Below are 27,888 nucleotides of genomic sequence, written 5' to 3' on the forward strand. Positions count from 1 at the left end.
AATCATCTTGTAAATTTTTATTGGATACATTCATTCTTTCTTCTCTAATTATACTGTCTATATGTAAAGTTTTCTTCTATTAACCTGGAGAATAACGATAGTGTAACAACTTTAACTGATGCATATATTTGTCAGGTTTCATGTTACTAATGACTGATTGACTGGCTGATTGACCTACTGACTAATTGATTGATCATGTTGGCAACGATCAACATATTTAAAAATCAAACAAAACGTTTTGTAGTAATTTTCTGATTTATTAGTTAATTTTTATTTAAATCATGAACTGATCAGTGTTAGATCACCATGGAAGCACTGGACAGTCGTTTCGTCCTAGTGTGGGACTCCTCAGCAGTGCATACCCACGATTTCGGATGTGAAGCAGTTACCCACCGAAGACATAAGGAGATGGTCGTACAAGATCATGGATTATTTAAGGTTAGACATTACCACCGTTAGATTCCAGCCCAATGATCTAGAGGTTAAACGTCCGCACGCGAGATCCAAAATCCCGAGTTCTAGTCCCACATTCAGGATTGTGGATGCGCACTGCTTGGGAGTCCCATACTAGTAAGAAACAGCCTTACAGTGCTTCCAGATTTTCAATGATGGCTTAACATCGGTCCGTTAATGATCTTAATAAAAACTCAACCATTTTCACAACACCATACTAATATTTACTAATTTGTTTATTTGTTGATGCTTTTCTTTTGTTTAATTTTGCCCAGAATACCCATTTCTTTACGTTCATTTATTCCGGACTGTGAGAAAATCACAGGGAACCATGAAAATACTGTTAAATGGAAAAAGATTTACGCTGAAGAAATTGTAAATATTATTAAAGTAAGTCAAGAAAATCTTTATACGTTGATATTCAAATAGTTTTTTTGTTTATTTGTTTCCATTGTACTATTTCATTATTTCCTATAAATTAATTCAATAAAAATATCTAAATCTACTGATGTGAACAGTGAAACAAGAAGCCTTAACAAACTACGGAAGCTATTTTTGGGGACATTATTTCATTTAATTCAAAGCTTGTACAACAGTAACATTTACTTTTGCTCCTAGTCTATTCTATAGATCATAAGCTTTCGTTTGATGTATGATTCACTGCCATAGCATTTTCTGTTCCAAAGCTATCGTAATTTCGACGTAACCTTTTGTACTCTATTTCCTACTCTAATCCTCCAGTTTTGGACATAATTGTATTTCCCTAATTGTTGTACGTTGTGGTTGGGTTAGTCATCTATTTATTCATGAACCATTTTACACTAATCTGAAATCGGGTACTAGATCGGAATTTGGAATAAAGCGAGTAGTGTTCCAGTTGTCTTGTCTTCTCTATTTCGAACTCACGCATACTAGCCTCAAAGTTAAGCCTATCACGTCAAGGTCTTAATCCACGTTAGAAAAGTTATCTCGACACGAAAGTGGGTCAACAGATCAAGGACGTAACATCTACTAAGAAGATCTTAAATTGTCGGATCTTTTTATCGATAAATGGAGTAGTTCTGATCTTAGGATTTCTATTTGTTGCTATGTAAAACATAATTTGTTCTATAGTAATAATAATGTTAAGCTTTTGTGTAATATGCTAAACAATTTCTACTTGAAATCGTGACTTCTCTATCTCTCTTCTCTCACATCATCACTTGATCAATTGTTGGTGAGGTATTGTACACTAGTTAAATTCGATCAACACTGAAGGACTTATACGAATATGACACCGGTTACTAACTATACACTGTCTACATTACATTTACGTGCTCAAACAATTTCATGTACAAAATCAATCGTTACAAGGATTATTGATTTTTAGAATAGATTGATAATAATAATACACTTGGTATTGTTTAGTTGGATCTTCCCATTGATGTTTAGGACTGAAATTCATCAGTCTCTTATTGCCATAAATGCATCCTTGTGCGGGTTGCCTCGATATTGTCACTAAGTCACAAGCGTTATATTTCGTGTTTGGTACTCATCAGTTGGATGTACCTGCATCCCAACCGTACTGGGTAGGAGTCCCTCAGTGAACATCAACTCTGGGATCCAGGTGCATTCAGCTGACGAGTCTCAAATAGAAGGAAACGCGCGTTCTAGATTCCACTGGTAGTCACCATCCATCTCTGTTATAATTGATCACTTTAAATGCAAGAAAATGTCTTCAGTAACAAGTTCAACTTAAAGTATTTGAAAGTCTTGGATTCAATCCTCAATATGGTTATAATCAAGCATTATGTGAATAATTATTCTCTCGAGCTCTTTTTCTGCTCTAATTAATAGACAACTCATTAAAAACAAAGGAAACTATAAACGAAGATTCAGTATTTTTCAGTATCTAATCTTTTTTAAAGAAAAAAACGAATTTAATTGATAGAATCTAGTTCAAGATTATTCGAAACAATTTCAATAAGTATGTAATATCGAACACTTCCGCTTATTTTTCCATTTATTCAATACATGAGTTCTACATATTAGAGTGTCATGTTCAACAAATATTTCATTTCAAGCATTTGAAAGTCACTTGTGTTATATCGTGTGACGCTAATGGATATCATGTGTTAAAGTTACCAGTTAGAATTCCTATTATCATTATTTCTATGGTAAATCTACTATCTCTTATGTAGACTAGTGTTCTGAACTTGATCAATTATACGTCTCACCCACACTGTTAACATTGAATCGATGTAATCTAATCTCCTATTAGTTTACTTTGCATAAGCTTTTCTCTATCCTCTGTTTAAATCTAAAGAGAAGTCAGATAGCAGGTTCGAGGGGTAACAGGCGTAAGTATACTAGAATAAAGCCTGATGAAGATCTAATTGGAAACAATATTGTTCGCTTATATATGTTGCTCCCAGATACAAGTTGTCATTGCATTCTAATCTAATAGCCTCTATCTTAAATATGTTTGTCCCATCAGTAAATTATATTTTCACGGTAAAGGTTATCGAATTTGGCGGTTATTTCCAGGCAGTTGGTTGGAAGTTATAGACCTAGGTTTCTTACTAGCTGTCAGTCAGCAATGCGTATCCACAATCGTGAAAAAAGCTGTTGCTCCAGTGAGATTCATCATACAATCTGTCAACCACGGTCAGAAACGTATTGCCAATAATCTATTCGTACTATAAATAACATTCCGTTAGGATTGAAATGTAGAGTTAAATGTTAAAAATTCTTAATTGGTCCATCGATTTCTGTCTATTTCAGCTTCCTCGTTATCCTGTTGAACAACATTTAAATTTAGAAACTATACATCAATCACAAAAATCTACTATTTTTCTTTGTTCTGATCATCTTGTTTTAACACAATGGCCATTAGATCCACAATCATTTGTATGCAATGGAGATTTGGCACATATTATTCCATTCTATGAATTATGGTGTGATACACTGAAACTTGACGAATTATTATGCATACGATCATCATCATCGATGCCTGTGTCAAAATCATTAAATCATCATCATAAATTTAATTCTAATATAAAAAATTCTGAAATTGACAATGATCATTTAATCAAATATAATATCTCTTCATCATCCGGTATGTCAACTGTTAGTCTATTAGAAGGAGATCCTGATCTATTGAATAGTCCTTCTTTCAATGAACATTATAATCAATTCATTAATGATACAGAGATAATAAAAACATCAAAATCTTCTTATACATCAAATGATAATCATACATTTAATAATACTGATATGTTATTATTAATTGGACATCCACCAATGGAAAATTGGGCAATCCGTTTTTCAAATAATAATCTTTGTGAAAAATGGCGAAATATGATTAATGAGTAAGTTGATCTAATTGTTTTGTTCATTTTTATTTTTATCTTCCGATTTACATATATTTGTTGTTTAACAATTGAATTCACGAGTCGATCTAAGCTAGACCACCATTGCAAACCTAGAAACACTGGACTGCCATCTCGTCTTTGTTTGGGACTCTTCAGCAGTGTACATTCACGATACCTCACCAAAGGGACTCCAACCCAGAGCGCTTGACCTCTAGACCATTGAGCCAGCATCCAACAGTGTTAATGTCTAAATTCAATCGATCTATGATATTGTGCAACCATTCATCCATTATCTGAGGTAGATAACTGTCTCACATTGGACACGGATTGGACTCCACTGGTGATGGCTTCTCACTAGAACTCCAGTAAATCTGTCTTGAAGCTAGTCACTAGTGCGTACTTCTGAGGAGTCCCATACTAGAACGAAAGAACGGTCCAGTGCTTCCAAGTTTTCATTGGTGGTCTAGCTTAGATTGACTCTTGAATTTAACTGTTAAAATAATACAGTTCCCCCACACACACACCCTTTGATTATATATTTGTGTTTAGTCGAGATTAGTAGATGACTAAATAGGTAGTTTAAGAAACAGTTCATCAGACTGATTATCAAAATAAGGTCAGTTAGACACGACAAAATATGTATGGCGATGCCAAAATATCAGTGTGGAATGTGAAGAAACTATAGATTTTTTTCTTTCGGAAAAATTAAAGTTGATTGCCTAATATACACAGAACAGATTAAATGCCAACTATAAGTCTTATTTTAGACTTAAATCTATAAAATACAAATGTACATATTTGGTTAGTGAAAATAATTATTTTATTTGAAGGAGTTTTGCGTCGGTCTGTTCAATTTGTAAATAGTATTTGTCATAGAATACTCTTAGTTAGAGCACGGGGCAGCTGTTTCATCTAAGTATAGGACTTTACAGGGATGCACACAGGCACAACTAAGCCATAGATCGGAAACAAGACCTTTAGGTTACGCAAAGAACTCCTAACTATTAAAACTACTGGATTAGTGTCCAGTGATACAATTTCAACTTTAATAGATTTGCTACATAACACTATAGTTAAACGATGTTGGTGATAAATACGCTGATCCTTACATGCCTGAACTTCTTTAACCCCAACTATTAATGATCCTGGTTCACGTCGTGTATTTTCTTAGGCTAAATTCCGATACATTCTTTGATTTGTTTTCACTGGAGATATTCAGAAGTCAAATAGGAAGTTACATCGATGTTGACTAATTACAAGAGTATTAAATAACCAGATCAAGCGTATAGCAGCAGTCAGGTCAGCCAAGAGAGGATAATGTGAAGATATTTGTATATTTATATCACGAATCATTTCTCCGAATTCATTTACAATCAATAAGGCAGTAGATAAAAATAGATAATCGGCATTCACACACACACAAACACACATGGAAATATACATAGCTGATTAAACATTTGAGTTATATACTTGTTTGACACACTTTTTATATGTACTTGGCAAGATAGGTTGTACGTGTACATAGTTGGAATGGGTATTCTACAAACTCTATCAGTCACGACTTTTTAGCAGAACTCCAGATACATATTGAAGTAAAATTTAAATGTTAAGCTCGAGACCTGAAAGTCCTAGGTTCGGTCCTTTGTGGGGCCAGGGGTGCACACTGCACACACTGTTTCATACTCAAAGGAAAAATTGTGTAGTTCTCCCTGATTTTAAGTAGTACTTCAAATGAGATTAATCTGTGACGAATACTACCCACAAACATCATTATTTATGTAGTCTTTTTCTCTCCAGGAGTTTCTCTTTAGTGTCTGGTCAAATGATCTAAGACTAAAATTACTATCACTACGGGGATTTCCAAGAGGTCAACTCCATTACTTCCTTTACTGTTTAAGAAGTATACTATCCTCATTACAATTAATTATATTTCATACTACATAATAAAATTTAGAGTTTGTAATTTTACATAGAAAATAGTTAGTAAGATTTCACAGTCATACTGTCATTTGAGATGGGATTAATCTGTTTCACTAAAACAATAAGAAAATGATACTCAGAGGATTATTAACATTATTCCATGATTATTTTTAGAAGCTGAAGAGCTAATCAAGAAAAGGTTTTCTTTTCCCAATGTAACATTATGTAGAAGGGTCATGATGGACAGAGTTGTTACTGCAAAATGAAACAAAAATGTTAGATTTTTAGTAGGCAATTTTCCTTAGCTTAATTCAAATCTAAACGTACTTCATTCCAACTAATTTAATATGTCTTCTTAAGCTAAGCACATTGCTAAACTCAACTGTTATCGAGAATATTCTATCAGAAAGGGAACTATAACGATTATTACAGGCGAATTTATTTTAGACATTAAACCAGTGGGCCAAATTCGAGACGAGGTAACAAAACTTCAAAGACGTGAGCAGAAATTATTACAATCAATCCGTGATAAAGACAAACAGGATTTAAGAATTGTACAGTTGACAAATGTTCGATAAAATGTTCAAGGATATTTGAAATAAGGCTGTTATGCAATTAATTGATATTTGAATACAAACAGAATTTAGTTCAGATTTTCTAAATATACTTCAGGATTTCGAAAATAGATTTCTTTTACAATTGATTGATCAATAATCACTGTGTCATGTTTGTCGAGTTCTTCTTAATGCTTGTCAAATTCTATCGATCAAGTAGCAACGTGGTCACTAGTCTAAGTGACCAGAAATAGGGTGCACTATGTTGAGATGTTAGGTGGTAATTAAGGATAGTCAACAGTAAACCCTGAATCTACGTTTCGTGCTACTTAGCACTCACCAGCAAGGTATATCTACGTAAATGCATTGTAAATACATCTGAACCCTGCATCAGGTCAATCGATGCGCGAGTAGCTCAATGATAACTTTTCTGTCTGGGAAGCTGGGTGACACGGCATCAAATCCACTAGGAAGCGTCAGTCGCCCCAAGATTACAGGCTCACCTTGCTGACGACCGCTCAATAGCATGAAATGTACTTAGACGTAGATGTTTGCTGCCTACGTAGGAACTGAATTTTTCTCAAACCTACAAAAGATGCTTGAATTTTTGCGTGACTTGGGTCTTATTAAAATATCGATGGAAGATTATTCAAGAAAATAAATTGTAACGTAGAATAAAAACAATCTTTCTTATGAGTGCACAAATCTAAACAAATAATCTATACATAAGTTAAACTGTTAATTTAGACTGTACTGGTAGGTGAAGACTACCAGATTGAGGTCTTCGCAATTATCGTATCCAATGGTTAGAGACGCTTAGTGATATGACTGAGGATTAATCAAAATAGCCCGGATTCATTCACTCTTTGCTCTCTCCTAGATTTTGAGTTTTAACATTATCTCGAATAATATCTTTTGTGTTTAGTATTTTCTACTGTCAATAATAGTATTACTACTCCTACGATTCTGATATATGTCTTGTTAACTTGACCTCACTGTATTGGTGTATTGTGAGAAATTGAATTGGCACAGATATGGGACAGGTTCTATGTTGTTTGTGACTGACCTGGGGACATATGTGAGATGGTCTAAGATGATCGGTGGGGAACCCTGATACTACGTTTTGTACTATTTGGTACTGATTAGTGAAATAAATCCTTATTTTCTTTTTTTTGGGGGGGGGGATTCATGTGTTTACCTTTAATTGTTGTAAATCATAGCAAAAAACCTAACACCCATTACTATACTAATTTAGGTCTATTAGAAAAAGTCAACAAATATTTTGTGGGAAATCAATCAATGTAAAGGTGATCAACCAGATAATTCCAAATCATCAAGTAAGTTCATCTACATTGATTAATAAATTGCTTGTGACAATGGTAATTTTTTATTCGTTTTTATTTATACTACTAATAATAGTAATCATGTTTTCGCTATGACGGATTTCTAAAGATCATTTGCCGTTGTTTTATTGAGAAGCAGTGATCAGTGGAGTTCAACCATTTCGAATGTGAGATAGTTATCCACTTATAATGATGCTGTTGGAAGATGCTTACACAATGTCACAAGCTGATTGAAGTTGGAAATGTAAAGTCATAGACGTGGGCACAGAGGTTTAGGGAGTAAGAGCTTACTGGGATCAAACCTAAAGGTGATGAGTTCAATCTCTTGGGAAAATGGGAGTCATGGGTTCAAATGACCAAAGGAATTCCATGATAAGACTGAAGTAACTATCCAATGCTTTCTAATTTTCAATGGTTGTTTTTTCATAATGTAATCTTTAACTATTCTACATTAAACGTATTTGAGAACAAGATTTAACACTTAGAAAGTAAAGTGTTTAATAAAGTGAAAATATCATTAAAATCACGAGACGATCAATGTTTGACTACCATTAAAAGCGTGGAGGCACTGGAAGGCCATTTTTTCCTAGCATGGAACACCTCAAGTGTACGCATCCACGACCCTACACGAAGGAATTGAACCCAAAACCTTTGGTCTGGCGCTTGAATGTTTAACACTTGATTTATATAGCCACTTATTGAAAAAGTACGAATAAGTAAACAGCTTAAAATGTAACTGACATATTGTCAGCAAGACGAATGAAAAGAACAAATATATTAAATTCTTGACCTTAAAATGAAATCTTTAATGAGGATTACACACTAAAATCCAACATTCCTTCAATAAATGGACGGAAAAATGACGAGAAGTGTAAGAGACTACACGTTTATTGAACGTTTACAATATATAACCCCAGCCTTGTAGAAACACTTGGATATTCACTTCGTATTCTTAACTTAACTGTGAGATAAATGATGGCAGTCAATATATTATTGTCATTTTTACATTGAGCGACTGTAATATCATGACTGGAAACGTGTGACAAATGGTAAATCAGACTCCCGATCCTCGTAATTCTAAGGCTTGTATGCATACAATCTTGACGTATAGCACATTTTACAATCTATTTCTTTTGTCATATCGACTGAAGGAAATTAATTCAATTAGCTAATCATTTTTGATACATAATTACCACTAGTAAGAATTTGAATTATCCAGTTGTTGATAAGTACGGTTGAATGTTGACCCATCTTTGTTGGGTTATGTGATGAGTATATGAATTACCTAGATTATAACAATAAGTTGTTTAGTACAAATAGATTCTCATTAGCAGTTAATGGCTATTCGAACTTAATTAGTTTATTGGATGAATAATGCATTGGTGTTTGCACTGAAAGGTATTAGATTCGAGTTCTGATATGGTCATAAACATCAGTTCATAGTTGTATTCAGTAGATGAGTGGTGAATAAGATGAAATGCGCTTCTTGGAATACACTGTATACCACAACCCATCTATTCTAAATTATTTCCTCCACTCATGTTGACTAGAAATATTGAGAAATAAGAATATTGTTAGCGTATTACAAAACTTAATAGTATAGAGTGCATGTGATCAATGTTGTAGATTTCCAACATGGTGAAATGTTTCTGTGAACCTTCATTTAATTAATTTGAAGTTAGTGGTTCCGGCCATGGATTGACCTAAGTCGTGGTAAAACTAAAGAATATATAAGAATGAAACAGTCATTTCGTTCTTGTTTAAATCTTCTCAACAGTGTCCACTCACGACTCAACCATAGAGTGAAAACGAAATCAACTGTTTAGTGCTCCATAGTTTTTAGTGGTATTTAATGATCCTATATCAAACTACACACTACGATAATGAACCAGTTTAATTGGAAATGAGATTCTTAAGTTTCAGTGTAGTGATATTAAAACAAGACAGTGAACTATCAATGTTGGATTTAGCGGTTTCGAAGAAGATGAATTCAAAGAGTTCTACACATGTACCGTGCTACTTCAGAAACAGTTGTAACATTGCATAATTACATCACATGACTTGTGTACTAGTTCATATATGACTTGTGTTAATACCATAAACTAGAATTAGTTCCCAATCGTTTTTTAAAGGTTATGTCTCAAGAAAAGTGATTTATTCTTAACGTATCATTTATTAAAAAATTGTTGAGGCATATAGGTTTTAAAAGCAGATTCAAATCTAACCAATAATTATTGGGTTTTATCTTATGTCAGTTCGTCGTGAAACCCTGACCTTAATTTATAAATCCAACTCAAAACTCCAGCTTAACTCTTATAACTAACTCGAACCTATTTGCATTGTTACTGATGTCAGATGGAGACGAAAGCTCTACGGGATTGATAATCCTAGCTGGCAACACTAGCCCGACTCCTAATATATGAGTATATATGTAAACTTACATTTTTTTCTTTGCTAGAAGAGATAATTTAACTTGTGAATATTAATTATTACAATAATAGCTGTTATTCCATTACTTAATATTGTTTATTAATATCAGAAGGAGTTTTGTGGTTATTATAGTAATTTTAATAGTTCAGATCATTAGTCAATTGAAGGTAGAACACCATGGAAAACCTGGAAGCACTGGACGGCCGTTTTGTCCTATTGTGGGACGACTCAGCAGTGCTTATCCACGACCCTGCCTCACGAGATTCGAATCCAGGACCTATCGGTCTCGTGTACGAAAGCTTAACCTCTAGACCACTGAGCCGGCATCCAACGGTGTTAATGTCTAACTTCAACCGATCCATGAAATTAAGCGTCCGCGCACGAGACCGGTAGGTCCTGGGTTAGAATCTCGTGGGGCAGGATTGTGGATGCGCACTGCTGAGTGGTCCCACAATAGGACGAATCGGTCGTCCAGTGCTTCTAGGTTTTCCATGGTGGTCTAGCTTCAATTGACTTGTGATTTCAACTATTATATTGTTTATTAGTTTATAACAAGTCACCGTTTCCTAATTAGCTGATAAGTCTCTCAAGGTCATCAGTATAATGTACTTTTACCAATGAATTTCTTTTAAATTCATTAAATTGATACTCATCTATATATATTTATTATTGATAAAAGGAAGACGATATTGATCTTATCTCTGTTAACACATCGTTACTAATCAAAATTTTATCACAATAAAGAACATAATAATAATTGATAAGTGTTTGTCTTTGTTAACCACCAATCAAATAATTAAATGGTCTCTATGTGTAATTATAATAATGATAATAATAGTAATACAAACACCATTCCTCATTATGGTTTGATCTTAAACTCATTTGAAAGAAGAAACTTAATTGTTTTAATTAATTAATTGAATTTGGATTAAATTTTTTTTCTAGGTAATATATAAATATCATAATATTTCTGTTGATATGACAATAGATCATTTAAAAGATAAATCATTGGAAGGACTTAATATTAATATAGTAAGTTGAATAGTGTTATGATTTTTTGTTACTATGATTAAGCTACTCTTATTGCTTAGTTAGTCTTAGACACTATTTCAATCGATAAGTTCTCAAATTAGAACATGATTGAATAGGAATGTAATTATATTCCAAATAAAAGGGGTTGAATGAGAGTAGGAATCATAATAAGGAAAAAAAGTTGGTATATCTCCAGATATCCATTAGCGTGGATTGGTTAAGAAGTAGCTGGTCAGTGTACTCCAACAAAATTGTGCACGTAACATGCTTTGATCTAATTTATATCCTGCTAACAAGTAGATTATGTAACATTTTTAATGAGATACTATATTTTATATGTGTGTAAAAAATTAGTTTATTTTGTATGGATTACAAATATCTAATGAGTGTAAGACAGCTGTTTCATCCTATCTTGAGACTATTTCAACAATAGGCATCCATAAACTTGGACAAGAGGGAGGGGTTGCTGACTTTGAAATAAACAGTATGTTAAGACTCTGTGCTCCACATTTTCAACGAATCTTGTTAATATATAAGAACTTTCGTCTAAATTAGAGCTAATAGTTTCACAGTATTAGATAATTCCTTGAAAAAGCTTGGACCAAATTGCCAGGCGAAACGTTGAATTTACTACAAATTCATTCGCTGAGATTTTACAAATATATTATTCGTAGAATCTTGTTAATATCAGTGAATAGTGATAGGGTGATATTGTAAACCGCCTGAAGTTAAAAATGTATATCATTAGATGTCAATTCAATGATTTGAAGGGTAATTGTTCGTCTGAATACTTAAAAGTCTTGAGTTTGATACCTGATGAAGTTTTAAATGTATAATGGTGATAAGTTTCATACAACGATGAAACAGGTGTTCACTACTTCTAGGTTTCCAGTGATGGTTTGACTAAGATCAATCAACTCATGATTTAAATTTGAGGGTTATAATTATTTGATGAATGAGATTATTATTTCATTGTATATCAGTAAATGGTTTTAGACAGTACACTTGTTAGAATTCATTTTTTATAGTACCTATTTTTTTTTGTAAAGGAGTGAGTATACAGTGAGAATTTCCTAGTACTGCATATAGACTTGTAAAACCATTTTGTGATAGTTGGATATGTAAGAAAATTTGACAAATAACTCTATATGTGCAGATATTATTCAAGCAAAGTGACAATTACAAGTGACATTTTCAACCAGTCTGAGTTCGTAAGTAAACATTCTAGTCAAACAAAACTACACTTGAATTTTCGTTATTCTCGATCATGATTTCAAAACTCTGTGTTACCTGTTAATCAGGATTTATAATTCCCCGTTATTGAAACTCAATGATTGTAATTGGTCGGTTAGTTAGTAACTATCTATACTCAGTTGTAATTCAATGTAAAATGCGCAAGGAGCTTGAGTCTTAGTGTAAACATTAACGCTGGGATTTGACTGGTACATGAAGCTGAAAAGTCCAAATTTAGGAGAAACTGGCACCTGGGATTCCTTTGCTATCTATTTGTTACACCAGCCTCCTCAGAAAAACTCCACCGACTATTTAAATTAGTCCTAAATTTGTATGGCGTCATATATAAAAACACAAGCGATGGAATGTTATTCGCTTGTTTAAAGGTACAATATTCTTTTTTAGAAATTAGAAAAAGTATTCAGAATGTATAAACATGGAAGCGTGTGATATTCAGACATCGTTTCTAACATCGAAAGTATACAACCACAAAGGCCAAATTCGTTTATCCAATAAGTGAACTGGAAATGTGCGAAAGGAATATATCAACAAAGAAAAAGACTAATCAGTTTAACTATAGACTACTGTGTGAAAAATTAAGTCGAAATAGGAAGTTGAACCAATGGAGTAAATTTATAGCCCTGTTTGACCCAGGTTGTATGCTAGTTGGTACACATTTTTTGATTGGACAATTATCTATACCGTTACCATATTCAGTATATCTCCAGGACGGTCTAGAAGATCAAGATCACATGGAGTCCTATAAATTTTCTCGATTTTCTGTATATAAACTAACCTTATAGTTAAAATTTTACCCATATTTCGCACTCTTTTCATTTTGTTAAAAATTGACGTATAGAAGTAGTCAGGGGGGGGTTGTAGGGAAGGGTTAAGAAGTCAGTGATAAGCATTCCAGTTGCAATAATAGAGAATAATTGAATAATTAATTTTTTCTAAACATAATTATCAATAATACTCATAAGTAGTATATTATTGTTCATATTTATTATTACAAAGAATAATACAAAAGCTGATTTATATCTACGTTATATTGAATCACATGGAGAAGAACGTGAAATACTTATGTATGGTAAGTATGAATTTGTTGAATTAAAAGTAATTAAATAATTAATTAGCTTTTTATTATCATTGTGTTACACACAATACACTGTGATATTTATCGATTTCACTCTAGTACTCGTTTTTACACACTTTACATAATCTTGGAATAATAATAGACAGGTAACAAGTGTACACAATAATAATAGTAGTGCTTACTTGCGTACATTTATAGCAATTAGATAAGTGAAAAAAAAAACAGCTTGTAAGTTAACTTGGAAAGAGTAATCAAGGAAAATAAAGCTACCATTTGCTTTGTTGAGATCATGAACCAACTTAAGTCAAGTAGCTATTATAAACTAAGATACTGTCTTGTGCCAATCCGAGACACATTAACAGTGCACATCCAAGACTCTAAGATCACGGAGAGAGTGCTTGGCTTTGGGATCGCTGACGCCAACATTCAATGATGTACTTGTCTAAATTTAATCAGTTCACAATATTGTATAGCCATCGTCCATTATCCTATGTGAGTAACTACTTAACTCCTGACATGGTTGGACTCCATTGTTCTCTCCTTCTCGCTAGAGTGGTGCGAATCACCAACTGAAATCGGTCATAAGTGAGCACATTATAATCATCAGTATAGAAACCTGTGAAAATTATTGAATAATAGTACTGGAGTAACGAACCGACCTAAGGAGGGGTCTCATATTATCTATGTATCCGTTTATCACATTTAACAGTATTATTGTGGTGTGTGTTACATGTCGACATAAGTAGTATATAACGCCAGTCAGGAATAGAATGCCTAACAGCAGAAGGTTGATAAGATCGAGAAGGAAAGAACGGAAACAGAAAGCAATTAGTATGGAAATGCAGAAACAATGAAGTCTGAGGCAATTATTGAAAAGTTTGTAAATAAAGTATTGGAGTATGGTTTTTCTATTTTATCAAGTAACTCTTTAATTTCGTGCTAGATACAATCGGTTGTCCTCACATGCGTTCTCCCTCATTGCACTTTTTATCCATTACATTTTTCACGTTAAGGATCGTCTTTATTGTTTGTATAGAGATTTTTCTGGGGGTTCGGTTTATAATTTGATAAAATAACTTTCGTTAACGATTGAGATCAATAATGACCACCTCTAGATGAAGCTGCCTGAAGTTACTAGCTGAAGTCACGTGACTGATGGAGTTCAGACATATCAGAAGTGAGATAATCATTATCACCAGTGCTATTGCGTAACTGGTGAGTTTTCGTAATGAATTTATTGAACCTAAATATATGGATCGATAAGTCCCAACCGAATGTAGTCGAATAACAAATGATACGAAAACTAGGTCAAGCAGGAAATCCTGTCGACTATCTTCAACTACCTAGTATCTAAGCAACTTGATTGATAGAATTCTATCAGCATTATGAATTTCCTAGACGTAAAATTAGCTACTAATCAGTATTTTATTTATTTATAGTAGGAGATAGGATAGTAGCGTCACAAAAAAGAATAAAGAGTATTATGAAAGAATAAAAAGAGATGGACAGTACAGTCAGTAAATAACCATACAGAAATGATGCCTGGTGAAAGATACAGCTCAATCAAGGATACTCCAAAGAAGACTTCTAATTAAGACCATTTCACAATTATGAAGAGTATAACAACACGGCCGTCAATCAGTCATATCTAGTAGTGTCTCAAGTTAGTGAGTTGTACTATCATTGGGATTCCGACCTTAGAGTCGTATTTGATCTACTAAGACAAACCCTAGTCCTATGCAGCTACATTTCGTACCATGATACTGTGTTATAAACTGACCACTTCGCCACTTTTTCACTCACTCCTTCAGGGTCAACAAATGATACACGATATGGGAGTCGGTAGAATAACATTCGTAAAACATGACTATTCCACCCGAATTCGGTGTTTTGAGGTGGTGATACTAACTGAGCTATCTTTATTGTGTCAGAATACGTATTGTCGAACTGCGGTATTACTAAAATATTGTTCCCAATGGATGTGAGCTATCCTATGTAGACGACAGTGATGGAACATAGAAAGAGCGAATTTCACAGGCGCAGCGAAATTGCCGAATGATTAACTCAGTACATACGTAGTTTGAGTAGAAAACGATTGTACATACTAAATATTTCATCAAATTCGCTTTATAAACTAAATTTATTCCTTTGTACTAATATTTTTGTCAATAGAAATATGAGTGCTTGATTTATAAGAAAGGTATTTCAGGTAATGTAGTGTTTATATAAATGTATTATCTTGTGATAACTATTCAAATATATCATAATCCCGTGAATTGATTGAAAAGTCGTGAGTAGTGAGATTTCGGAAATGTCTGTCGTGAAACAGTTACCACCAACGACATAAAATGATCGTCGCACTATATCGCTAATTGGTTGGTGTTAAAATTGTATTACTAGAGATCGGCTCAGTGGTTCTAGTGGCTAAGTGTTATCCATGAAACCTTAAGGTTCTAGGTTCAATCCATATTGGCACGTTTTTGGTTTTCAGTACTTAACAGTCCCATACTAGAACGAAACAACAGTCCAATGCTTTCTGGTTTCAATGGTACTTCAACTAGAATAAATCTAGAACGAACATAACATACGAATAATTAAATGATCTTTTCCCATTGAATTCACTCATGAAATAACATACCTTTCTTTTCATCTACAGGTCCAGAAAATCCATTCTTAATAGCACTCTCTAGTGTTCAACTGAATTCTACAGATTCTGCATTGAGTACTCCTAAATCAGCAACAAGTGCTTTCAATACTATTAGCAATACTACTAATATAAGTAATATCACTGGGAATAATAGTCCAGACAGTAATACTAATCATTATAAAGATATATTGGATCTAATAAAGAAAGCCTCTATATCACCACAATCGGAAAATAGAACAACTGATCATAACCATAACAACAGTAATGATTACATTATTTCAAGAGATCAAATTAAAATTAGTTTTGTACTTCGTCCTGTAGACAAATATTATTCAACTGAAGATAATCAACCTCAACATCATTATCAAAGTGAGATATACCTCATTAATTCATTCAGTAGATTTTTTGCCTCTAAATAAAATATTCATCATAGGCTGATCACAACAGTCAGAGGTCCTAGTTTCAATTCCGACTGAAATCAGTCATAGTAGTGGATTTCACTGAGTAGTGAGGAGGAGAAATGTAACATTGAGATGAGACAGCTATTCAACTCTTTTTAGTTATCAGATGGATATATGTAGAGAAATAAATGAACCATGACGAACAACGGAAGCTATTTTTGGCGAGATTATTTAATTTAATTCAAAGTTTGTAAAGTACATTTAGTTTTATCCCCAGGTTATTACTATCAGTCATTAGCTTTCGTTTGATGCATGATTCACTTCTATACCCTTTTCCATTTCAAGCTATTGTGATTTAAACGTAACCTTTTGCACTCTGTTTTTTACCCTAATGTTTAGTTTGAACATAATTGCATTTTTCTAGATGTTTTTTGTGTTTTGGTCATGTTAATCATCTATTAATTCATGTATCCTTTTACACTAATCTGAATTGGAATTGGAAATTGGGAATCAGGAATAAATTGAGTAGTTTTCCACTTGATTCATCTTCTTTCTCGCCTGTCAACCAACAAAGTGACAGGATAGTTTTCGTCTCTTCCCAAGGTCGTTAGTCTTAATTCGGAACTGCGTGTTTCTAACCTCAAGGTTGAACCAGTCAACCTATCCTGTCAAAACCTTAACCTAGGTCAAGACATGTCCTCTCCTGTAGTATTATTGGGTAGACAGGTCAATTAGTTAAGAAATTCTGTATAACTAGTTTCTCATCTCTTTCCATTATGAAATTTCTGAAATACTCAAAAATGATTTATTATCATTGTACTATTAACAGTAGAAACTTTTATAATAGTAAAGTTTTGAAATAGAACTTAACTCATATACTGTTGTTAGCTGAACAATTACATATTAAAGAAAAATCAGGAAATGTTCATCAGCAATTCCTTGATTATATTTGTAGATTATTCAGAAAAGTGTATACTTCGAGATTGGTTGGTGTTTAGTCATTGCTGATGATATTGTGACTGACAATCATAGTAAATCTCGAATTGATTAAAGATGTTACGAGAGATAAATCAGTGGATGATTCCCTTTTCATGTTTCAAAAGTAATTCATTCACCTTGATATCTTCGATTATCTGCTTGGTGGCAGATTGATTTTGTAATAATGCATACGTTCCTATCGAGTTTCATATTAGGATAGAATAATTGTATAGCGGTTTTCTTGTTTTCAATGGTTCCCTACTTCCATTACTCAATCACATAATAGTTTTCTTATTGAACCTCTCTTTCTAATTTCTCTACTTGTACGGTAAAATTATTTTAACTAAATAAAGAATATCTGTTGAGGACTTGTATCTTCCCGCAATTGATACTGAAGATTATAATTAGTTAGTTTCTATTAGAATATATGCCTCCTAAGCTGATCGCCTCGATATTAACATTTAATCACTAGCTTTAACCAATTCGCATACTGGTTAACAGTGGAATCCAAGACACACGTTTCATCCAACTTGAAACTTGTCAGCTGCTGTATACTGTGTTGATATTTGGAGTAAAAGGTATTGGAGTCGAGCAAGTCTCAGTGTGTGAACATCAACATACTGAGATGTAACAAGGATATCCAGCCTACGAGCCCTAAACAGAAGAAACTAACATTATTGTTACCCACTTCTGGACGCTATCCAACTTTACGAATAAAAATCTAGCCTTAGATTATATTCCATATATGCATGATTGATATATTTCTTAGAATCAATGATATGCATAACATATACATGGATGTTTTAATCACATCAATCATGTTTTAACGTCGACATTGAAAATTATAAGCACCTTTAAATATATATATGTATTTCGTAATTTTTATTCCTGATTAGAAGTTACGACAAAATCTGATATGAAATCTACAGAATATATGAAACAAGAACGTGGACGTTCCACAGCGAAATCAACTTCAGCATCAAGAAATCGTCGAAATGATATGACACAAAATAATAATATGATGACTAAATCCAGTATATTCTTAAATCATAATAATGCAAATGTTACCAAACAAAATACTAGTACTAATGTACCATTACGTGGTGCAATCAGTACTAGTTCACTTCAAATTGGTACAACACAAGAAATACAATGTGGACAAATTTTTGGACGTCTGCCTGAACAATGTTGGCCTGATTCTCAATTACCAGAATCTTTAGTGGTAAATTATTTATCTGTTGTTTTTGGGAAAGCTGTGTAATTTTGCTATCTTTAGAGATTCGAATCGATATCATGTAGTATATTGCCAGTCAGACCGGTGACCTATTTCTTGATTGTACAAATTAACCAACGAACAACAATCAAGATCTTAACGCTGATTGGTCCTCGAGCCCCTCCTAAAACGGCAGTAGCTAGGAAGCAGATTAGTTATTTGTGGCTAGTGTTTTATTTAGCAAGGTTGTTTTCTACGGGGTAAGGTGGCTAACCCCATACTCAACCTTCCTTCTTTATCCGAGCTTGGGACTTACAGTAACCCTAGAAGGACTACAGGAGGAGTTAGTTCTCTATGTTACCCAGTTAGATAAAAACTTGGATTGCATGAAATTATATACTTGAAATGTCTGATTACACAAGATAGCACACCCAATAAGAAGACACACTGATGTGTGGGCGAGGTGATAATGATTGCTTGTCTACTTAATCATACATGTAGATAGTCTGACAGGTGTCAGATGAATTATATATTCCCCTATCCTTATTATTTATTATTATCGATTGACTGTCCATTCGTGGTTGGACTGTGTCAGTTTTGGTGAGGAATTATATATACGTTCTAGTCAGGCTAATTGCGTGTTCTTGATCTATGTTAAAGTCCTGTAGAGTAGACACTGGGAGGGAATCTAGTGCAGATACTCGTCTAAGGTAAATTAACGTCCTATTTGTGTATACAAGAAAAGGGACAGTTTTAACACACACTTTAATCACAATTTGTATTAGGAGTGGTGGATGGCGAAATAAATAGTAAATAGTTAGCGACAATTAAAGAATAGTCCTAGATCCATTGAAAGCTTACACAGTAAGGGGAACATTTCTCTGCTACAATAACGTTAATTAATTAATTGATGATAATTCTGGAACAATTAGGCATATAATAATAGTTTATGGGTTAAATGAAAACTAACGAATAGGCAAATATAAGATTAAAGTAATAATTACACGGCGAAATTCCAAACAATAAGTTTCTATTGAAATCATGAACCGAACAATGTTAGACTACCATTGGACACCCAAAAGCATTGGCAGATCGTTTTGTCCTGGTATAAGGCTCCTCATCAGTGGGTATACACGACCCCGAACGTGGGGGTCGAACCGGTCTCGCACGTGAACGCCCAACACCTAGATCACCGAGCTGATATTCAACGATCCTCACTTCGATTCCTCCATGCGGGATCACGGACGCTCACTCCTGAGAAGTTCCATATTAAGACGAAATTGCCATTTAGTGCTTCCAGGTTTTTAACAGTGCACTAACATTGGTCGGTTCATGATTTTAATGAAACTCGACAACCTCCATACCTGCATACTAATATTTTTTCATTGAATACCTCTTTAAGTTCAATTTTCAAAGTAATATACTTATATTGAGTTTTCTCTATTCTATTCTCATTATTAGAATCTATTTGCTATTATATATTATAATGGTGTAAATGTTGAAGGAATATTTCGGCGTACAGCTGTTCATAGTCAAATTGAATTGATGAGAGCACGAGTAGATGAAAATATCCAAATGATTACACCAAATAATTGTAATCCAATTTTAGCATCGTGTGTTTTAAAAGTGAGTTTAAATAAATGTACAGTTATTATATTTACATATGTATTTGTATGGTGTAAGCTATTTATGTTGACAGATATAAGTAGTATATTAGCAGCAATAGGAACTGAAATGTCTACCAGAAGACGATTGAATTGAAGAGAAGAGGAAGTGGAACATAAAGAGATTGGAATAACAACATAAGTGAAAGAATCCTAGAGTATGTGAAGGACAACTGATGGATGATGTGCAAATAATGTATTTAATGTATAGTTTTCATATTTTAGGAAGGCACAGTGTACTTTTGGACAGAGTAATAAATTAGTTTACCCTAACTGAACTCTCGTTAACTTCACTTGTAGATATTATTACCATAATTATTATTGCGTTCGACGGATGTAATTCGTCACTGATTGACCTTAATTGAGGTAGCATTGACATTTCGGAGCTCTAGATGTCTGTTTCATTCTCGTATATGTAACAGTAAATACAATAGTAATCACCGATATCATTGGTTGTTCGTCACGTAATATTACAAATGATCTGATGTTGAGAATAGTCACCGTTGGTCATCAATAGTTAAGTGCTCTCTGAAAGACCTAGGAATTTCTAGTTTTGATGAATCCCATAAGTAGACAAGACAGCTATTCATTATTTCTGGGTACTACAATTGAGGCAAGTAAGTGATGAATATCATCTTCAAATGTTTCATATCTTAGTCTTGTCTTCCAACTAATATTCTATGCTTAATAAATAGGGAACGAGTGAGAGTTGTCTTAATATACTTGATGACCTTCATCTGATAGGTTGCTTAATGCAATCTTGAGACTTGTATCGCGTAAGTTCTATTTGTGACTGAACAATAGCCTTGAGTTCGGAGAGAAAGGAAACTACCATATCACAAATGTATGACCTAATTGACTTGGAAACAAGACAGAAAGTTCGATGGAGAATGCTGGTGAGCGGCATATGCTCTTCCATGAGAGGTAACAGGAGTAAGTAAGTATTCTATTTCTCTCTTTATAATTAAAATAAAATCAATCTGCATTAATATTTATTTCAATAAAATTACTTTCTTTTTCCTTTTCTCATCTTTTCTTTCCTTTTTTCTCATATAATAGAGATTTTTCTGTGAAATACCTGGTCATTTATTAATCGACTCTAATTGGGATGAATGGGCCAGTTTAACTGAAATTAATTCAGCATCGGAACGCTTACAGGTTCTTGAAAGGTTAGAGTTAGTTTATTTTCTTCTAGTTTTCTTCTTTTCATTTCCATTCCAAATTTACCACTGAAAAAAACACTATAACTAGTTCATTTTCATATATTTTGTTTAAATCTTCGCATTAATGTTTAGGACTGCAATTGATCATTCTCTCTTATTGGCATATGTGCATCCTGTGCGGATTGCCTCGATATTACCACTAAGTCACAAGCATTATAATCTGAGATGGATAGTGTCTAGCATTGAAATCCAAGATGCGTGTCCTGAATTCTACTGCTAGCCGCCATACATCTTTGCTTATAATGAAACTAGTATGAAACTAGTTTTTTCGTATCCGAACGAACAACAAATGAATGGTAACTGCTAGGAATCATTTATGGACTATCACCACATATATTCTTACTGGATAACTATATATATATATATATATATATATATATATATTCCTTTTATCATAAGTTTTCATTCGATCTATTAACTACTGTTATACGATTGACCACTCTCAATTTATTCCCATTTTATGAGTTACAGTCCCTCACACTCACAGCCACTTTTTGGCTTGACCTTGTATGACTTATTTTCCACTTCATGGTGTGATAAGGTCTGATTTGGTTGTATATAAACTACGTATGTGTGATATACATTACTCATACAGTGGAAATTGAAATTGTGTTCTGAACTCAAACGGATAGGGCTAGGCGAGAAGGGCCAATTAGGGTTCAGAGTTGACTCAAGGGTGCTAGTGCTATTTGACATGTCATTGGTTTAGCACGGGGACAAGGTCATATAAGTCGGTGCTAGGACTGGCGATTTTGTTGTGTGATAATTGAAAGTGACAAAAATCATAACATTATCATAACGAATAGAGAACATTTGTGGATTAGTAGTATTCGATCATAGATACTTTCAAAGCATCGCTCGTATATTTTGGGACCACTGAATGGTCAATGCTGAGGTTAGGCATAGGGTACTATGTAAAAATGGTATATCAGTTGATGAGGGGGTGTGAACATGTACCGTACATACCAAACTACTTCCTACTTCGAACGGCGATGTTTGTTGGTGTAAGTCTAGGTTGGAGAAAACTAGGGGCGGCTAAATCAAGATGTGGCATCAGTTCATGAAATCATTGACTCTTGGACTGAGCCATATAGGTGGGTTTAAACTAACTGATTGTGGTCCCCATGAATATTGTAACCACTGTTTGGAAATGTTGAATAAAATAGCCTGGAATCGCTGGTGATAGCACAGATACATATTATATTAGTCTTTCGGTGGATCTCCAGTCCTAAAATCTCTCTGTACCTAATCCTTTCTAGCATTATTGATGATGCTACTACTTTCACTCTGGAATTTGTCACGATATTTTTTTATCTGTGCTAACGTGATGAGGCAACTTCAGCCGTTGCACAAATCTACGTTATACATGAGTGAGTGTGTATTTGTGTATGAGTGAGTTGAAGCCTCTCAAAATCTGAAACTGAATGACTAGGTTTCGAATTCACTGGGAAGCAACTTTTACTGAGACGACCTGCTAAATTGACGTGTGTCAGCTAACTTAGAATCTAGGTTCAGCGTTTCCAACTGGCTATCTCTAAGGACTACCAGTTATTTGGATATTTTTTTCAAAAATTGCTATTTGCTACTGATTATCACTTTCTATGAAGATATATCTCTTTTCATTTAATTCGTATATATCAAATTTCAGATTGATTCGTAGTCTTCCCAAAGTTAATCAGACATTATTGGCCTTGCTAATTTATTTACTTGCACATATTCGTGATAATGAAGAAATAAACCGTATGTCAGCTAGAAATTTGGCAGTTGTGTGGGGTCCAAATTTGATTCAACGACCGAATTCGCCATTAGCATTATCTGATTCTATGATAACGACACAAATTATAACTTACCTGTTGGAACCAACAGTAACAAATTTCCTACTAAATACTAGCAATGTTAAGATGGAACTGAATCAACACTTTTCAAATATTTGGGGAAATTTTCTACAAGACTCTAATAATAAGACAAAAGTTCAAAACACCGCTACCACATCAACAACAACAAACACTGACTCATCGGATGATGATAAAAATTCTAAACAATATTCTGATGTCCATTCTGAACGGAAAACAGCGAAACAACATCCTTCACGAAGAGGACATTCTGTTTCAAGTAAGTATTTTTAAAAAATGAAATTTTATAATTGAGTATTTTTTTTTCAGTAGCTTGTAGTTGGATTCTTGACCGAACTGATGCCCGAATCGGGATTCTAACCTGACCCCATAGTCTAGGTACGACTTTACCACTGAGGAATTTGGGAAGCTACTTGTCTCCTGTCGAGATGAGGAATGTTTAAAAATGATTGGCCACTAAGCAGTCGTCAATGTCATGTTTTTCTAGGTTTCTTTTCATGCTGATCGGATTCTATCGATTAAGCACATGATTTCCTGTCTATTACGTCTAATCACCTGAAGTCTCAACATAGTACATGCCATGTCAATTTACTTAAGCCAGAGGTTACACTGCAACTTGATCAATATAATCCGATTAAGACTAAGAACTAAGCAACCACGACATTGGTCACTTCTCAGCGATCAATCCCTTGCCGAAGGTTTAAGGGTTGACTCCCCTGATTCGTGGTCGTGAATATCCATTAATGAGAAGTCCCATACTAGATTACAACGGCCGTCCAGTGTTTCTACATTTTTGTGGTGGTCTTGCTAAAATCGGTTCGTGATTTCAACCACAAGAAAAACAAATTGATCATTTTGAGCACTTACAAAGGTAAAAATCATGTTGTTGTATTTTTATTTCGCATCACCAGTAATTCAAGTTGACTGTGAAACTATTGCAAATCAAAGAAGTAGTGTATAGCTTTTATTTTCACCGATTTTTAGTTTTGTTTTTCTCTCAATACTGAGTACTTATAATTATTTCATTAACGATCAACCGCTTGTGTATGTCAGCACTTTATATTTTTCTAAACTTTCAAGTTTAATAACAAAATTACCTAATCGTTCTTATGAATATGTTCAGCATTCAATAAAATGGCTTAAGTCCCATGTTAAGGAAGTGTTTAAGTGCATAGAAAACTATTTCTTTTGAGTACAGCTTTAATATTCAGCAGTGTTGTTAAGTAATAGTGTTGGAGGGGTTTGGAGAGATTGTTGAATTTTCTATCTTACATCACTAACACACCTTTGAGTGTCAGTCACTTTCTTACCCATGTTGTTGGAAGATGATGTCACACTATCCCCAATAGACTGAAGTTAAAAATATAACCTGTTGGATGCTAAAACTCAGTAGCCTAAAGGTTGAAGACCAATCATGAGGTCTTAAAGTATTGGGTTCGATCTACCGTATGAACCGTGGGTGTACTCTATTGACGGGTATAAGCCTAGACAAAACAATTGTTCAATTCTTAGTGATTTTCAGAAGTTTAGCTAGAATATCACAATGATTGATTTCTATTTGAAGCAGAGAATTTAAAGAAGATTAAACTCTGATTTCACGTATCGTCAGCTTCTGATTGATGCATCAGCTGTTCCTGTATGGTTTATCTTCCTTGAATTATTGTTAAATAATTACAGACCTGCTACTTAGTTTTCAAAAACCTTTGACAATTATGCACACGTTGTAATTTCCTACTTATGTTGATATATAATCAAGTATACAATAATTATTATCACATGAGTTTTGTGTTATAACTATTGTGATCGTGTTCATACTGGGTAGTGGAATAGGGGAAACTGTATTGAGAAACAATTAAGTGTCGGTTGTTTGTTTATGAGTTGTCGGAAGAAGGGGTTAACGGTCCTCAGGCATTATGCGAAGTAGTCATTGTACGGATTCGACAATTATCTGCTCTCATAACCAATAATCTGATCACGTGAAAGTTGAAAGAAAAGTAGGAATTCCGTTTTTTTTTCAAGGATACAATAAATGTCGACGGACGAGATGCTACTGTTTTAATAGGGATATAGAAAGAAGCAGAGTTGTGTTGCTTTTTTGAGATTCGAATTAACTAATATCAATGGTTTAAATCGTAGACCAAATCAAAATTGTCTGTTACATTAGACCTAGTATAGACATTGTTGCTGCAACAGTCAGGTTGTACATATTCCAAAGGAGACTGATCAATCAAGACTGACTTTAAAACTAACAACAGGAAAGTTTAAACAGCCCTTACAAGTGAATTAAAATTCATTCCCGTTGCACAAGCCAGCGGCTACTTGAATTCATTAGTTTAATCGGTAATATGTTGGGTGTTTGAAGTGAAAGATATCAGGTTTGTGTTCTGGTGTGAACATAAACACTGGGGCGCAAACAGAGACATTCAACTGATAAGTTTCAAATAAGACGAAAAGCAGGTCCTGAATTTCACTGCTAGCCACTACCAACTTTTATTTCGAAGCGGTAGAAGCAGTTCATGAAATATCGGTGATTACTCATTGAGAATAATTTTTCTCTGGTTAGCGTTTTTTAGCGAGTTAGTTTTCTACGGGATGGGGTCGCTAAACCCATGCATGACTCTCCTCCGTTATCCGGGCTTGGGACCTGCAATAACCCCCGGAAGGCGCTACAGGCAAAACAATTGTCAACCAACACCAAGGTCAGAATTTTCAATACAAATGTCAAGACAGTTCTACTGTATGGGACGGAGACGTGGAGAACTACGAAGGCTATCATCCAGAAGATACAGGTTTTTATTAACAGTTATCTACGCAAGATACTCCGGATCCGTCGGCCAGACACTATCAGCAACAAGTTACTGTGGGAGAGAACAAACCAGATTCTAGCGGATGAAGAAATCAGGAAGAAGCACTGGAAGTGGATAGGATACACATTGAGGAAGTCACCCAACTACGTCACAAGACAAGCCCTCACATGGAATCCTGAAGGCGAAAGGAAAAGAGGAGTGTCAAAGAACACATTACGCCGAGAATTGGAGACAGACATGAGATTGGATAGAACTAGAAAGGGAGGCCCAGGACAGAGTGGGTTGGAGAATTATGGTCGGCGGCCTATGCTCCATTGGGAGTAACAGGCGAAACTAATTAAGTAAGGAAGTAACTCATTGGGAAATCACAGACATGATGTTTGACCAGTCGAACCTGAAGTAATTTATTTAGTTAATAGTAAAACATATGCATTTTCTGAAAAGATTAGAAATGACTACAGGAGATGAATGAATCTAACTTACAAGTTTTTCATGAACCGCTAACAAGCAATAATGTAGAAGGTGCAATGATTGAATCTGAATCGTCATCCAGTGATTCAATGAAGCCAATATCAGAGACCAGCTCTATATTGGTTTCATATCTAGTTATAACCGAACCAGAGACCGAATGTAAAACTATTTCTGTTAAAAAACAAGCAAAAGAAAATAATTATTTTTCATATATTTATTTTACGAGGACCGCAATACATCCAGAATCAGATATTATGAAGAGGAGTAGTAGAACTCAACCGTTTTTGTCTTATGGTATCGTTAAGGTGTACGCTACTTATACCGACAGAAATAAGTAGTATGTAGCAGCAATCGGAAGTGGATTGCCTGCCAGAAGTAGATTGAAGAGAAGAGAATAGAAAGCGAAACAGAGAGCAATTGGAATAACAACAGAATTAAAAGAATCATGTAGTTAGTATAGAACAACTAAAGGAAGATGTGCAAATAGTGTATTTAATGTGTGATTTTCATAATTTACGAAGACAGTGTACTTTTGCACACAGTAATAAATAAGTTTCCCCCCCTTCCCATGAGTTTACGTTCACGGAAGATTATGTCAACGTCAAATAGTTTCAGAAAACAAGAAACTTACTGTGAGTGATATGAAGGTAGTGCAGATGCCGAAATATTCAAGATTGCTAACAATTTCTTAATCTCATTACGGAAAAGTGTCACACTTTCCTATGAATAAATAGGACAATGTCAACACCTTAAAATTATTTAATTTCTGTTCAAAATTTATTAATGTTTCCTTTTTTCTCATTAAAATTCAACCGTGATTACACTAGGACTTAGATTTTACAAAAACTTGTCAACATTGTGTCCAGTAATAACAGTAGTATTGAAGTGAAAGAAAACTGGGTTGGGGAAAACCAATCTATTGTTCAATCCAAAATTACTGAGTGCTTTCACAAAATATGAAATTCATACATTAAATACATTATTTGCGTATCATCTATCAGTTGTCCTTCACATATTCTAGGATTCTTTCAATTCTGTTGTTATTCCAATCTCTCTATGTTTTGCTTCTTCTTCTCTTCAATTTAATCGTCTTCTGGTAGGCAATTCACTTCTGATTGCTGCCACATAATACTTATTTCTGTCAACATAAGTAGCATACATCACAGTTTTAGAAGTGTTTCATGGAAAATCAGTTAGAATTCATCAGGAAATCAACT

At 34.1% G+C, this 27,888-nt stretch overlaps 1 protein-coding gene across 1 annotated transcript in view; it reads left to right on the forward strand.

Moving 5' to 3' along the window:
• Positions 1-27,888, forward strand: part of Smp_166640 (hypothetical protein) — a gene marked incomplete at both ends in the record, with an annotated part of 100,971 nt that overhangs the window by 25,256 nt on the left and 47,827 nt on the right. Inside the window, 10 exons of the mRNA XM_018798216.1 lie at positions 729-843; positions 3,217-3,803; positions 7,536-7,617; positions 10,999-11,085; positions 13,336-13,408; positions 16,071-16,430; positions 18,337-18,662; positions 20,115-20,279; positions 21,377-21,486; positions 23,189-23,652. Of these exons, the coding sequence (XP_018653180.1) occupies positions 729-843; positions 3,217-3,803; positions 7,536-7,617; positions 10,999-11,085; positions 13,336-13,408; positions 16,071-16,430; positions 18,337-18,662; positions 20,115-20,279; positions 21,377-21,486; positions 23,189-23,652 (2,369 nt within the window). The remainder of the gene's footprint in view (positions 1-728; positions 844-3,216; positions 3,804-7,535; positions 7,618-10,998; positions 11,086-13,335; positions 13,409-16,070; positions 16,431-18,336; positions 18,663-20,114; positions 20,280-21,376; positions 21,487-23,188; positions 23,653-27,888) is intronic.

This window comes from Schistosoma mansoni, chromosome 6, assembly GCF_000237925.1.
Source record: "Schistosoma mansoni strain Puerto Rico chromosome 6, complete genome".
In the NCBI taxonomy this organism is placed as follows: Eukaryota; Metazoa; Platyhelminthes; class Trematoda; order Strigeidida; family Schistosomatidae; genus Schistosoma; species Schistosoma mansoni.